The sequence below is a fragment of the Beta vulgaris genome, chromosome 6 (assembly GCF_026745355.1).
Source record: "Beta vulgaris subsp. vulgaris cultivar EL10 chromosome 6, EL10.2, whole genome shotgun sequence".
Classification (NCBI taxonomy): Eukaryota; Viridiplantae; Streptophyta; class Magnoliopsida; order Caryophyllales; family Amaranthaceae; genus Beta; species Beta vulgaris.
In genome coordinates, this window is record NC_079207.1 from 570,223 (window position 1) to 585,421 (window position 15,199).

At 37.3% G+C, this 15,199-nt stretch overlaps 1 protein-coding gene across 1 annotated transcript; it reads left to right on the top strand.

Moving 5' to 3' along the window:
• Positions 1-1,003: 1,003 nt before the first annotated feature.
• Positions 1,004-14,241, top strand: LOC104884463 (DNA polymerase alpha catalytic subunit). Its single transcript, XM_010669111.4, has 31 exons — positions 1,004-2,203; positions 2,303-2,473; positions 2,585-2,668; positions 2,785-2,859; positions 3,155-3,219; positions 3,757-3,847; positions 3,927-4,115; positions 4,772-4,932; positions 5,128-5,242; positions 6,292-6,471; positions 6,540-6,653; positions 7,048-7,167; positions 7,256-7,561; positions 7,647-7,739; positions 10,123-10,241; positions 10,336-10,408; positions 10,496-10,552; positions 10,644-10,736; positions 10,829-10,951; positions 11,039-11,136; positions 11,250-11,295; positions 11,612-11,725; positions 11,831-11,914; positions 12,022-12,135; positions 12,220-12,309; positions 12,393-12,469; positions 12,767-12,986; positions 13,324-13,377; positions 13,453-13,572; positions 13,656-13,730; positions 13,807-14,241. Exons 1-31 carry the CDS (start codon positions 1,055-1,057, stop codon positions 13,951-13,953), a joined length of 4,617 nt encoding a protein of 1,538 aa, XP_010667413.2. The 5' UTR covers positions 1,004-1,054; the 3' UTR covers positions 13,954-14,241.
• The last annotated feature ends 958 nt before the right edge of the window (positions 14,242-15,199 follow it).

Genomic DNA, 15,199 nt, shown 5'->3' on the forward strand with positions numbered 1-15,199 from the left:
GAAATGAATAGTGATATGTGAGAGTAAAAGTATTGTCAAGAGTTGAACTAAACTGAATTAAACTGATCTGAACTGAAAATAAGTTGGGGAGAAAAGACTCTAACTATAAAGAAAATTACAACACCTACCACTCTAATAATTTAAAAATAGAAAATGAAAAACCCATCTAACAAATTACAAAGCAATTATTACTTATCCTTCGAATTTGCACGCATAGCGCGTATATAAAGGCTAGTATAGTAATAAAAAAATGTCTAGTTTTGCTGTCATTAAATATTATTAGGAAGCATTGGAAATAAACTATTAAAAATGAAAAAAGAAGGTGAAAAAAAGGTTTGATATATGTTGCATATAGCATTTTCTATACATGGTGAACAAAAGAAATTTATGTCATGAGAAAAATGGGACCCAATAAGTACTGGAAAATTGTGTAACAAATATATTGTCAAATTAAAACGGCCATATTTTAAGAATACAAATATGAAAAATTTAAAAATATCAATAGTTTTTTTTTTTTTGTCGAGATTTATACAATGATATCCATTTTACCATATTTTAAAACACTTTAAGGATAGGAGTTAATTCAAGTGGGTAGAACGCTCCCCCTTAGCCTCTGAGGTCAGGATTCGATCCTTACCCTAACATTATGCTGGGTATTATCAGCCAATGTGTTGGTGTTTCCTATAGGCTAGCATCAAAAAGGGTCTGACTAGAGTGATCATTTTGTCCCGATCCGGCTCAATTTTGGGTAGAATATTTTGACCCTCGGTCGAGTCCGGCCCAAATTATTTTAGCTTTGAGTAAGCCAAAAATTGGCCCGGTCTGGCTAATGGGAATTTTTTTGCCATGGCCCGACCCGGCTGATGATCACCTTTAGGCCTGACTTGTTATAACCCACCCCAGTCCAGCCCACGATTTTCTTTGGCGCCAAAACTTCCCGCCTATTTCTACTTTATATCTACATTTTTGATTTAACAAACAGTATCACTCTAAAATTCAGAAAATTACACACACCAGAAAACACACTGAGCTCAACTCCTGAAGAGAGAGAAAAATGGAGGACGAAGAACAGGCAATGGCGGCAGGGAGGCGGCGGAGCAGAGGATCAAACGCAGCGTTAACCGCCAGAACACAAGCTCTAGAACGTCTAAAAGCTCTACGCAATGGCGAAAGTCGTCCTTCATACGACATCAAAATGGATGCACCAATCTACGATACCGTAGACGAAGACGAGTACAAAGACCTAGTAGCTAAACGCCGAGAAGAGTTCAGTGATTTCATTGTCGGCGAGGCTGGGGACGGATACATCGATGATGGAGAGGAGGAGGATTGGACTAAAGCAGGAGTTTCATTTTCATCTGATGAAGAATTTGATGGTGAAGGAGGAGATAGATTGAAGAGGAAGAAGAAAGAGAAGGCGGATAAGCCGGAGAAGGAGAAGAAACCTTCTGCTACTGCTAATGCTCTTTCTGCTGCTGCTGCTTTAATGGGGAAACAACGGATTTCGTCGATGTTTACGACTTCCGTGTTTAAGAAGAGGAGTGAGGAGAAAGGGAAAGGGATGTTGGCGTCTGATAATGTTGTCGATGATGTCATTGCGGAGTTTGCGCTTGATGATGAGGATAGAGAGCGAAGGAGGAGACCGAAATCGAAAAATTTAGGGTTAGGGTTAGGGTTAGGGTTAGGTGTCAACAAGGTTAATGTTAGTGAATCTTGTAGGAAGGTTGAAGATGATAATCGGTTATTATCATCGGATTTAGCACGAAAGGTTGAGGTAATTGATGATAAGGTAGCTGTAGAAGCGGGGGATGATTTCAATGATTTAGGTTTGAATCATGAATTGAAGCAATGTGAAGGTGATTTTAATGGTGTGAATGATAAGGAAGAGAAATTGGCAGTTGTAGTTGAGAGTAAGGTTGATTCAGATTTGAAGGAGGATGATCACAAGGTTTTTGCATTTAATGCCAAGATTAAGGAGGAAAAGGTTCAGTCTTTCAGTGCTGCGGCGGAGTGGAAAACTATCAACGATGCAGGGAAAGGAAATGGTGCTGAGTGTAAGCCAGCCGAGAGAAGTTCCGTTATGGAAACGGATGAGAAGCCGGAGTTTGTGTTGGAGACTGATGGATCATTGCCTTTTTATATACTTGATGCATATGAAGAGATGTATGGTGCTAATCCTGGCACAATATATCTATTCGGTAAAGTAAGTTACTGTCTGATTTTCTCTCTTTTTTAATGTTTTCGTATGTTTTGTGTAAGTTGAATGACTGATAATTCATATCATATGGTATATTTTTGCTAGGTTAAAGCAGGAAATGCATATCATAGTTGCTGTGTTGTTGTAAAGAATATGCAGAGGTGCTTGTATGCTATCCCAAATAGTTCTGTATTTCACAATGAGGAAGTCTTGAAGCTGGAGAAGGACGTTGCTGATGATAAGATTTCAGCTGCAGAATTTCGCGCCAAACTTCATGTTAGTTAATTCTCCAATTGCAGTTGTTGTAAATTTCTTTTCCCCCCTTATGTTGTTTTGTTAATTGTCGTCTTTTTTTTTTTTTTTTTTTTTTTTTTTGTTTTTCACTAGAAAGTGGCATCAGGATTGAAAACTGAATTTGCAAAACATCTAGTAGGCCTCAATGTATCAACATTTAGCATGGCGCCAGTTAAGGTCTGGAAGATCAATCTAACATTTGTATTTCTGTTTGAACATTCAAGTTTATTTTTTTTGTGTTGGTTGTTATATATTAAAATTGCTTGCTTCTGTAATGTTGGAACTTGGTATAGAGGAGTTATGCATTTGAGCGCTTTGACATACCTCACGGGGAGAATTATGCTCTTAAGATCAATTATCCATTCAAGGTACTATTCTTTACGTGGATTTTCTAACCATCTTTTCGTCCTAAATATGCTTGTGGTAATATTGTGCTTGTGTGTATATTATTTTTTAATATATTTTGAGAGAGGAAATATTGTCATGTTAACGTTGTTTTTTCCGAGTACATGTTAGCAAATTTTGGACTTTGGGTACTCTATGTTCACCTTTAAGATATCCTTATGCTTTTTTTGTTCCTTTTTTTTAAAGCTCATACTTGTCTCACTCTCTTGATTGAGTTTAATATGCAGTTACTTATATGAATTTGAATTATAATCGCAGGACCCTTCACTACCATCAGATCTTACAGGAGACACTTTCTGTGCAGTGCTAGGGACTCAGTCAAGGCAAGTGATAACCAGTGACTCTTCATTCCAAAGATTAGACCCCAGTGTTTTATGAATTATGACAAGCTCATTCTGGTCTACAGCTTGGCATACTGTTTAGGAGTTATTTCTATATAAATTAGGAGGTATCCTAGTGTGAAGTATTTGATCGTGATGTTCTCAATGTTTGTCCCTATTCTTGACACCTTTGTTTTTGTTCTGAACATTAACTACTTGCATTACTGGATTTTTGAGGTTGTTTATTAGGGGACAATGAAATTTAAATATATAGAATGATTACAAGCATAGCATCAAAAATACCTAGTAGAGAATCAGAACTACCAAATATAGATTAAGTGATTTGAATTTTTAGTTCTGATGTTCACCAGTCTAAGTTGTTGAAGGCCTGATAGTTAGCAGTTACAAGTGTCATAGTTTTTTTTTCTGCCTCTATGGCTTTGTCTCCTTAACTTGATGATTTGAATGAATATTACTTATGTGTTTTCTTTTTGGTCTATATTGTGTGCAAGAAATAATGAATGTGTACCTCATTGACAGTGCCCTGGAACTCTTTTTGATCAAAAGGAAGATAAAAGGACCATCGTGGTTGTCAATATCTAAATTCTCTAGCTGCCCTTCTCATCAACGGGTGAGATTTGCAACACCATACAGGGAGGTTATAACATGCGTGTATGTGCGTTTGATATCTAAGAGGTGCTTTTGAGCAGGTGAGCTGGTGCAAATTTGAGATAGCTGTTGACTGTCCGAAGGACATCCAGGTGTCAACTTCCACCAAGAACACTGCAGAGATTCCTCCAGTTATCGTAACAACAATCAATTTGAAAACAATCGTCAATGAGAAACAAAATGTCAATGAAATTGTTTCGGCATCCATTATCACATGTAGTAAAGTGAAGGTATGTTTGCGATGATTCTTATTACGGGAGCTGCTCTATAAAGCTGTTATATCTTTCCTTTACTTCTTTGCACACTCAACCATAATTTCATGATTGCTTGGGTAATGTACAGATGCAGTTTCTATAGAAGCTAGTTAAGTAACTCAAGAGTTAAGACATAGCTGTCAGCCAAACTACCACAAACTTCTGAGCTCTTGTTCTTCTAGATTAACTGTATCCCTTAATTAGATTTACACCTCATTGCTCAACAGTCTTTTCTCTCCCATAGGTCCATGTTTGGCTGTGAAATTCTATTCAAGACCTTTTAACATAAATTAGCTTGTATAGTGGGGGGAGGGGTGAAAAAATGATATTAGTAAGCTGCAATATTTACTCAATTTAGACAGATAATGCATTTTGGGTTTTCTTTCATATGATCTTAGGACTATACTAACAAGAGAAGATAGGCGATAAGAACAGTGAGTTTCTTTCTTCTTTTGGGGGTGGGGGTGGTGAAGGGTGTGGTTTGATCTTTGTCTGAGCCTCAATCTTACTTCCAACTTGCAATATACGTGTTGTTTGCAATATTTCATATCATAGTACTTTTTTCTTCAGAATTCAAATATAGCACATAAATATGATCCGAATGCTTCACTTACCTTATATTTAATCTTCAGATTGACACTCCAATGCTGGCTTCAGAGTGGAAGAGACCTGGTGTGCTTAATCATTTTACTGTTGTAAGGAAGCTTGATGGTATCTTTCCAATGGGATTTGCTAAAGAAGCTGCAGAAAAGAATTCAAAGGCGGGAAGCACCATACTTGCTTCTGAAAGCAGGCATGTCCCTGTTGTGAACTTGTTTTAACTATTAAATTTATTGCACTTTCTTTAGAACAAATAAATAAGCGAAGGCTCATATCTCATCTGCTTTTTTTTTTTTTTTCGGGAAATTACATCTCATTTGTTAATATTTTATTGTTTAACTGAAGGAAATTGAGTATTCTAATTTGTTAATTTTGCTACATCTGACAGCGAAAGAGCTTTGTTGAACCGTCTGATTACACAGATGTACAAGTTGGACAGTGATGTTCTTGTGGGCCATAATATCTCTGGATTTGATTTAGATGTTCTCCTCCATAGAGTTCTGGTGGGTACAATAGCAGATACCTGCACTACAACTCTTTCAATAAGGTTCTTGGTATTTCCAGAAGCCCCCCCCCCCCCCTCAATGCATGAATTGAAATGAGAACATGTACTTGTAAGCTAGCTTTGTTGATTAGTAGGTGTATACTTGGAGGGAAAGCATAAATCAAACTATTTGTGGTGTATCTGTAAGAAGAGGAACCTATAGAATTTTGAGGGGTACCCGACTACTCCAAGATCAAATGTAAATATTTTAAGGATATATAGAATTAGATTAAGCACGCGTTGACATGAACATCAGTTATTGTGGATAGACCATGCATGGTTTTATAGATTGAGGTCGTGTGGTCTATGTGTTGTTTTGATATCGCAGACATGTTAGTATCTTGGGAAGTTGTGTTTTTGGGTTGCAAGCCCTCCTTTTTGTGTAGGGTTGAGAATCCCTGTATGTCCCTAATCTCTATCAAAGTTGTACTTTATTACCTATCAAGAACAAAGAACACTTTGGAGCAAATAAAGGCCAGAATTTAACTTGATGATGGGCTACTCTTGCCTACAAAAGTTTGAATAGATGTTAGGTATTGCTGTGGTATTTAAATTGACAAGTGATGGTGTGCACATAACTACACACTTTCTCTATTCTAAAATAAATGAAACACTTACCATATTAGGCCGTCTCAAAATAAGTGGAACATTACTTTATGTGCTATTCACTTCTCTCTATCTCTCCTCATCACATGGGTCCCTCTTTTTCTTTCTTTCTATCTCTCTCTCTCTCTCCTCTCCTAAATCCTCGTGTTAAGGCTCTGCTTTTCATTTAAAACAGAATGGAGGAAGTATATTAAGTGAATGGCGTATAAGTTGCATTCCTACCATAATGGAAACATGTCTTTCATGCATAAAACTGGCTGGAAGGATATCAATCTGGAATATAGTAGAAGTCTTTTTTTTTTAAGGCCTGTATAGTAGAAGTCTTGAAGCATTTTGATTGGAAGTTTGTCTTGCTACTAATTATATGCTGAAACCTGAATTGCTTCTGTCCACTTTTTGCAGGCATGCAAAGTACCAAGCAGCATGTGGTCTAAAATAGGTCGTCTTAAGCGATCTACAATGCCTAAGCTGACAAAAGGAAGCACCATTTTCGGAGCAGGAGCAAGTCTAGGAATAATTTCTTGTATTGCTGGTCGCCTCTTATGTGACACATACTTGTGCTCCCGAGACCTCTTGAAGGAGGTATAGTATTTTGGTGTCAACTGTAACAGGAACATGAAAGTACTAGTAACTGAGAGTTTGTTGTGCAGGTGAGCTACTCACTGACACAGCTAGCAAAGACACAGCTGAACAAGGATCGGAAGGAAATTGAACCGAAAGATTTACCCACAATGTACCAAACAGCTGAATCTCTTATGGATCTTGTAAGTCATGATTGCCTCTACTTTTAGAACTGTTAATTCTTGGGAGTAAGTCGCACCTTGTTAAAGAGAATGTATTGCCCCCATTAAAAAAAAAACTACTTCGAGGAATAGTTAAATTCACTTCTGAATGTTGTTTGTAATTGAATGTCCCAGGCAAACTTGCAAGCAAGAAGTCTAGAACCTAATATCCTTTGTGTACATCATTATGACCTCTAGAGCGTAAAGTTTTAGGAATCTTCAATGATCATTCTGGCCTGGGAGACTTCTATATGAAAGTTTATCAAAAAAATAAATGAATTCAGAAATCAGAATAATGTATCCCCATCATGTTTTTTTGCTAAAAGCTGGCTTGTTCACCATCACGTTCATGCCTAACATGTTTTTGTGTTTCCAGATAGAATGCAATGAGACAGATGCATGGTTGTCTATGGAACTCATGTTCCACTTGAGTATTCTTCCACTTACACGTCAACTGACTAATATCAGTGGCAACCTTTGGGGAAAGACTCTACAAGTTAGTGCTCAAATGACTTACTATACTGTATATTCCTGAGTGTCCTTTCTGTATGTGAAATTTATGTGAATAATTTATCTGCTTTCAGGGAGCTAGAGCACAACGGGTGGAGTATCTTCTATTACACGCTTTTCATGCAAAGAAGTATATTGTTCCTGACAAATATTCTTCTCGTGGAAAGGAAAGTAAATTGACAAAACGCAAAGTGGACAACGGTGATAATAAAGATTTGGATAACTTAAACAATGAGAATGAGGCTCCGCATGAAGATCAGGGGAAAGGAAAGAAAGGTCCTGCTTATGCAGGTGGATTGGTTTTGGATCCTAAAAGAGGTTTATATGACAGATATGTGCTTCTTCTGGACTTCAATAGTCTTTATCCTTCTATTATTCAGGTTTTATACATCTCTCCTTAGTGTTTCCTTGTGTTACTCTTCTCATGAGGCAAATTGTCTAATGAGTAATATTGAATTCTGTTAGGAGTACAACATCTGTTTTACAACAGTTGAAAGATATCCTGATGGATCAGTTCCACGTATACCATCTTCTGGGAAAACAGGAGTTCTACCTGAGGTATAGTTTATTGTCTTGATTAAAAGTTCTCTCTTTTTCCTTGTATTTCATTTGTTTATTCTTTTCTTGTGTGTGTTTATTGACTTGTCTTGCTCTATGTCTTTTGTTTGTGTACTTTTGCTACTTTCTCGTGCTCTGTTCTTTCACGAGGATTTATGTGCTGCCTTTTCGTACAGTATACTAGAAGACCTAGGGAAAGTTTCATGACCATTTGATTGGAGGGAGGGAGGGAGAGGGGGGGGGGGAATGTGGATTTAGGACCGAAGCAATAACATTTGCTTACGCTTATGATATTTGAGGCCAATATAATTCCTTTTTGGTCACCCAGGCTTCGAAGTCTCTTGTAACAGCTAGAATCAGACAATCATTGATCTCTCTCAAGATACATATGCTATTAAATAATTGTAACACTGCTTTTGTCGATGCTGTGTTCAATTTCTTTTCCTCTATTGATAACTTCACTGGATGACAATCTTTTTTTAGAAGTTTGCTTCTAATCGTAATGAAGTACCCTTATTGCAAGATCGGGCCATGGAACCTATTAAAGAGCATAATACCATATAGAGAGAGGTATTGTGGCAATTGTGCAATTCGTGTAATAACAGTAGGCATGTCTATTGCCTTTTATACACACCATATGGACTTGAGCGAATTTGCTGGGAACTGCACAAGGGTGGTGTCAGTGCCGTATGAAGGGTAGAGGAAGCCGAAACTATAATAATCAAAGTGCTCGGAAACAAATTGGCAGTAGCAGCAACCTCAATATTGGGGTTAATTATGGGGTGACAGCAGTTCTTGTTGGGACTGGGCACCTCCACAGCTCCACCCTACCTTTTGGCCTTCGATATCAGCGGCCCTACCTCAATATTTTAGGTGTTCTCGGCCCCAGCCTTCGTCAATAGACACAGCAGCAAGCATATGCTTCCTTCCCGACCCCATCCTCAAGTGATGGCACTGCATTATTGGCTAGGAGATGATAATCTGTATGATCTTGTGTCTAAGATTTCCCTTGGGGCCAGATTTCATCAGGATAGAGTAATATGTCCAGACTAGAAACTATTACACACAAGATGTGATGCAATATCAGGTTGCAGCATTAGTTGAGCGGTTCCATAGAAGTTTATCTCTCAGGAGGCTTTCATTTCTTCCGCCATTTGCCCTGGTCATTGCAGGATGGGTTTTGTCAGTGAAATATGATCATGGAGGATTATGGATTGAGAGCCTTTTTCATGCAGTATTTTCCTTGTTTTTTTACGCTCTTTCTTCCTTCTATAAGGCCCCTGTACTTCACTTTCACTTTTCTGATAGTTTTTGTCCCTTGGAGTTATATGGAGTGAGCTCGATGAGCCAAAGAAGAATATCGTTAGAACTTATATTTTGGTGATCAAATTACTGGTTTCTTCTTGTAAACCCTTCTACATGTGCATGCTTACTGCTTTCCATGCCTTTTTGTTTGGCATCTACGATTATCCTCTAGGAGGCTAGGTGAAGCTTAATTATAGACTGCTGTTCTTGATATATACAACTGAACTAATAGCAAGATTATGCAGAGATAATGAACACCTTTTGCTTACCTTTATAATTACTTGGGAGTAATTAGTCATGGTGTTTCAGATGTTCAGTGAGAGCTGGCAGCGTCTTGCAAATTAAAGTCTTACTAAGGCATAGTTTTTGGTTCTGAAAACAAAATGGTGATCCTTTTTCAAAAATATGGAGCTTTTTGCTTGGAGCATCATTCTAGATATTCAAGGGCCATTCTCTTATTTGCCTTTATTTTTGGGCCTTTGCCAACATTATGTCCACCAGAAATCTTCATTCTCTGCTTATTAGCTATCAAACAGATTAAGAGGCCGGTTTAAATTGTTTTTTTCCGCTTAAGTATATCTTTTACCTCCTTTGCAAATCTTTCCTCTACAAATTAAATCTTTGCTCATATATAAACCTCATACTTCCTTAGCATTTGATATTATATGAATAGTCTGAGAAAAATACATTAATAGTGTAGATACGCAAGCAGTTAATAAAGGACACAGGGGATTAAATGCTGTTACAGCTGTGCTGAAAACATAATCGTCAGAGGTTGGGCATCAAATTAAGATAAAGTCTAGACTATGGTTTCTCTTATTGTAGCTCACAAGGCATGAGCACCACTTTCTACACCTTAGTACTTCACTGCTTTGAAGGATGGCATGCTTTGGCAATGGAAATGCTAAACTCTCCTACTTCTGGTGTCATTATTCTTTTGAGGATATTGGACAGCAACAGAGGCACACAAAGCACAATTGGGTCTTGCTTTCCTCACTATATTCTTTAAGATGGTAGATTGTTTGTCTAAGCTTTCTCCACTTCCATTATTGTTTAGAATTTTTTTTTTCTATCGTAGTTGCTAAAAAATCTGGTTGAGAGGAGGAGAATGGTGAAGTCTTGGCTGAAGACAGCATCAGGCCTCAAGGCCCAACAGTTTGACATACAGCAGCAAGCACTTAAGCTCACAGCAAACAGGTTGATGTTTCTTGTTAATTCTCTTTCTACTCTGAAAGCTTTTTCTATATATCTTTCTTTGCCATTTTATCTTTACTTTATTTACCTTGTGCAGTATGTATGGATGCCTGGGTTTTTCCAACTCAAGATTTTATGCAAAGCCCCTTGCAGAACTTATAACTCTACAAGTAAGATGTTCCGTTACAGTATTGCTGAAGCTGCTATACTATATATTTTTTGAACATCCATTGACAAAATTCACAATTGGTATGCAGGGAAGAGAAATTTTGCAAAGTACTGTTGACCTAGTGCAGAACACATTGAACTTAGAGGTTAGGCCGTTAATAAAGCTCATTAGTGTTATTGCATTTACCACAGTCCTGCCATAATTAACAAGTACTGATATTTTTCCATCTTGGGAAGGTTATCTATGGTGATACAGATTCAATAATGATATATAGTGGGCTTGATGATATTGCAAAAGCTAAAGCCATAGCTGGGAAAGTCATCCAAGAGGTAAAGTTAATTTTCTGACCTTCTCTGGCTAGCGTTTTAATTAGTCTTCTTTCCAGCATGGAGTTGAGTCTGATGGCTTCCATTATCTTCAGGTTAATAAGAAATATAGGTGTTTGGAAATTGATCTGGATGGGCTGTACAAGAGGATACTGCTCCTCAAGAAGAAAAAATATGCAGCTGTCAAATTGCAATTTAGGGATGGAAGACCATATGAGGTATCTCTAGCAACCTTCTCGAAAAGTTGGTAGTGTGGCTAGCTGGCTGCTCCGGTATGTCGATGTTAATCTAAATGGCTGTTTCAGGTAATTGAACGAAAGGGTCTTGATATGGTACGTCGTGATTGGAGTTTGTTATCAAAGGAAGTTGGGGATTTTTGTCTGAGTCAGATACTTTCCGGGGGGTACGATATTTGGCATTAAGCATCCCTTTTCTTAAATTTGCATGCTATCAAGTTCCACAGATGGGATTTATTAGCCTTTATGTTCTCTTATTTTCCTAAATGATTCCTTGCAGATCCTGTGAGGATGTGGTGGAGTCTATACATAGTTCTCTTATGAAGGTAAAGCAATACCTTCTTTTACTTTTTGTTGGCCAATGATGAAACTGACAGAAACATCATGTGGAAATTAGAGATTTAGGATCCAGATTCACGGCTGTATTGACATGGTTGATGTCTCTTATTAAGGATTAGGATAGCATAGCTCTGATGTATAATTTTGTAAACTCAAAAAGTATTTATCATCTCAAAGGATGAAGATTCAAGTTTGGTTCTGGAGTCCTAAAAAATAGATCCATGTTAATATGGCAGTGAACTAGGCAACTGAGTGTGGCTAGGATTTCATAGCGAGTAACTAAGCACTTGTGGGTACCAACAGGTGCAAGAGGAGATGAGGAAGGGAGAAGTACCTGTTGAAAAGTATATTATAAGAAAGTCATTGACAAAACCACCTGAAGCTTATCCCGATGCCAAAAATCAACCACATGTTCAGGTGATTGTGGTCCATTGTTCGAATACGTCTTCTATCTAGTACCTAAATAACCATGTACTATATACTGATTCGTATCTTGAACCTGACTGTTTATTCTTTAACTAGGTGGCACTGAGACGGAAACAAAGTGGTTATTCTACTGAGTGTTCTGCAGGAGAGACTGTTCCTTATATTATATGCTTTGAGCAGGTTGGTCTAATCTACCATTGTTACTAAATTGGAAACAGCAAGTGCATCATGATATGGTTGTATGTGCTGCGGAAGCCAGCTTACTGTGTTGGTTTCTGTTTCAACAGGGAACTAGTTTGGGGACTTCTGGTGGTATTGCTCAGCGAGCTAGGCATCCTGACGAATTGAATAGTGACAATTCTAAATGGATGATTGACATTGATTATTATTTATCCCAACAGGTTTTCTTTTGATATTACCTCAATAAAAAACGTTGTCTTTTCACAACCCTCATCAGTCTGTAAGCCTTGAGTATATCTTTGCAGATACATCCAGTGGTTTCACGTTTATGTGCATCCATCCAGGGTACAGACCCTGCACGTCTGGCTGATTGTCTAGGGCTTGATTCATCGAAGGTGAAAGTCCACTATTATTGACTTCTTGGTTTGCATTTTGCCTTATGCTCCACATTTACTGACTTTCAATTTATATTGTTCAGTTCCAAAGTAAATCTAACCACTTCACGAGCAATGATCCTTCCAGCACACTGTTGTGTTCTGTTGATGATGAAGACAGGTAAAGATTTTTGGCTTTTTTAGTGGTCTCTTGTGAAGCAGCCTATAGTTTCTGTGAATGATGCCGTAGTATTTGGTTTAGACTGTCGTGAATATTTCATTTATTAGTAAACCACGGTAATATGAGTACATCAACGAATGTCCAACACCCCTTCCCCTATATACACACGAAAAAAAAGTGTTACCACATCTAGTACTGTTTTAATCTTCTACGGGATCATCTTCTGCTTTCTTGGGTAGTAAATTATTGATCTGATTGATGGTCACTGAGTTAATTGTGTATCAATGTGGGCTGCAGATATCAAGGCTGTCAACCTTTAATGTTATGTTGCCCTAGCTGCTCTGGCACTTTTGATTGCCCAAGCATCTTTAGTTCCCTATGTAAATCAATTGCAGAAAAGTCTAATGAAGTTCAGCCAGATGAATCCACTTTCAATATCTGGCATAGTTTGCGTTGCCCCAAGTGTCCCGGGGAAGGAGATGTTGGTCGATTATCTCCTGCGATGATTGCCAATCAGGTGACTTGATACTTATGGTCTTTTATCTCTGTAAATTTGGTATATATAATGAGTTTCTGCTATCCAAGGTTGCAGACAGTAATTTGTTCCTATCACAATCTTGCTTCTCTTGATCTCTTCTGATGTTTGCAAAAGTTCTATACCTTTATAACCCAAGCTTTGTACTTAGCTTGATCCTAATGTATGCTTATGTTAGATTTTTAGTGGTCAGTCCACATATGTGTATTAAGTCATTATATGGGCTGCATGTATTTCCTCCTTTTCATCTGATAATCTAGCACCAAGATCCTTCCAGCTCATTTGTAGAACTAATTACATTACCCTCTGATGTTACCAGGTCAAGAGGCAAGCTCATGGCTTCATCTTAACGTACTACAAGGGTCTAATGACGGTAATACTCCTTTAGGTAATTTCTACATTTGTTGTATAGATTTTGTGATCTATCTGAAGCTTGTATTTCTTGTAGTGTGATGATGAGACTTGCAAGTACACTACTCGTAGCTTAAACTTGCGGGCTATAGGTGATTGTGAGAAGGGAACTGTCTGTCCTAACTACCCTCGTTGTAATGGCCGTCTTGTGAGAAAGGTGCTCCATTTGCCAATCTTACGTTGTGGCGTACAGAATACCAAATACAATTTTCTCACTAATGCATTGATTTCTATCTACAGTATTCAGAGGCGGATTTATACAAGCAGCTCACATACTTCTGTTATACTCTGGACACTGTTCGTTGCGTTGAAAAGGTATGTCTTCTGTTTATAGGTCTTTATGGTGCTATCTAAACGAGGATTTCATTCACTTTTCCTGGGTAAATTGTAGGTGGATGCTGCTGCAAGATTACCCTTAGAAAAGGAGCTTATTAGAATTCGCCCCAGTGTTGAATTAGCGGCTGATAGAGCTCAGAAATTGAGAGACCGCTGTGCCTATGGATGGGTGCGACTGAATGACCTCTTTGTCGCACTTTGAATTTGTAGTCCAGAATACTAGTTATCAAGTCTACCAAAAGAAGTCGTTTGGATTTTGTAAATATTATGTAATATGTATAGGCGTGAATGAGTTATAGTTTAAGTTTACAACATACTTGTATCCTTTTTTTCATCTTTGGTTCACATTAGATGTCATCTTCGACGGTTTATTTATTTTTGGCATTGGATGACAAGTTATACAACTTCTAATTAATGTAATGTCAGTATGTAACATTCCCATCTACAACTGCAAAAAAATTTATATTATGATAAAATCTTAATGATTTAATGTGTTTGGTATTTTTTTTTAAGTAAATGAAGGGAAGAGAAGATATGAGAAAGGAATGGAAAAGAAGGAAACTAAACTTTCTCATGTTTGGTTAATAGGAAGAAATTTATTTAATTATTTCTTTCCTCCTAAATTTCTTCAATTTTGGGAGGAAAGGATAGGGGAGATATGTTAGGTTTTCTTTCTTCTACTTCTTTTCATTTCTTCTCACTTTCCAAACAAATCTCTTATAATTTTTTTATCAAACATAGAAAAGCTTTTTTTTTTCTCTTTCGATCTCCTTTATTTTCAATCCAATTTCTCCCTCTCCCTTAGGATGCATTTTCTTCACCTGAATTTTTCTTAACTTGCTAGAATTAGACTTATATAAACTTAATTTAACGAATGTGAACTCAACTGAACTTATTAAGCCTTGTAAAGAAAAAGAAATGAACATCTATTTTAAACAATATTGGAAATAATGGGGATGGTTTTTGAACTTGGACTTTTTAATTGTTTGAAGGTTAATAAGAAGTGCACTAACCAACTGAAACCTTACACAAGTCAACTGATTAGGTTATATGATTAGTCCTACGAGAGTGGTCTTAGAGCAAGGGGAATAAACGGAAAGTTTACAAGGATTGTTTAGGAAGTTATGGGACGATGAGTTTAGTGATGGGTGGATTAATACAAAAAAATTAAAAGATTTGTTTGTTCAAGCCTGAGGGACCTCTCTTCGCCTAGTCTCTTGTGGCCTATTCATTAAAAGCTTCCTTGCCTACGACATCCCAAAGGGTGTAATTTTCTGTGTAAGGATTTTTTTTTTAATTTTCAGCCCGATTTCATTCCATTTCTTTTAGGTTTTTTTTTTAAACTAAAATCGCCTCATAAAAATCACCTTTTTCCAAGTAACTGCTTTATTAGCACATTTAAAAATAAACACCTTATATAATTGTTTGAATTCTAAATTGCCACCACT

Excerpts from the sequence above, each read along its gene's own strand:
- LOC104884463 (XM_010669111.4), top strand. The coding sequence starts at position 1,055 with ATGGAGGACGAAGAACAGGCAATGGCGGCAGGGAGGCGGCGGAGCAGA. Across the intron at positions 10,737-10,828 it reads CTGGGAAAGTCATCCAAGAG|GTTAATAAGAAATATAGGTG; the intron begins GTAAAGTTAATT and ends CATTATCTTCAG. Across the intron at positions 11,915-12,021 it reads ATATTATATGCTTTGAGCAG|GGAACTAGTTTGGGGACTTC; the intron begins GTTGGTCTAATC and ends CTGTTTCAACAG.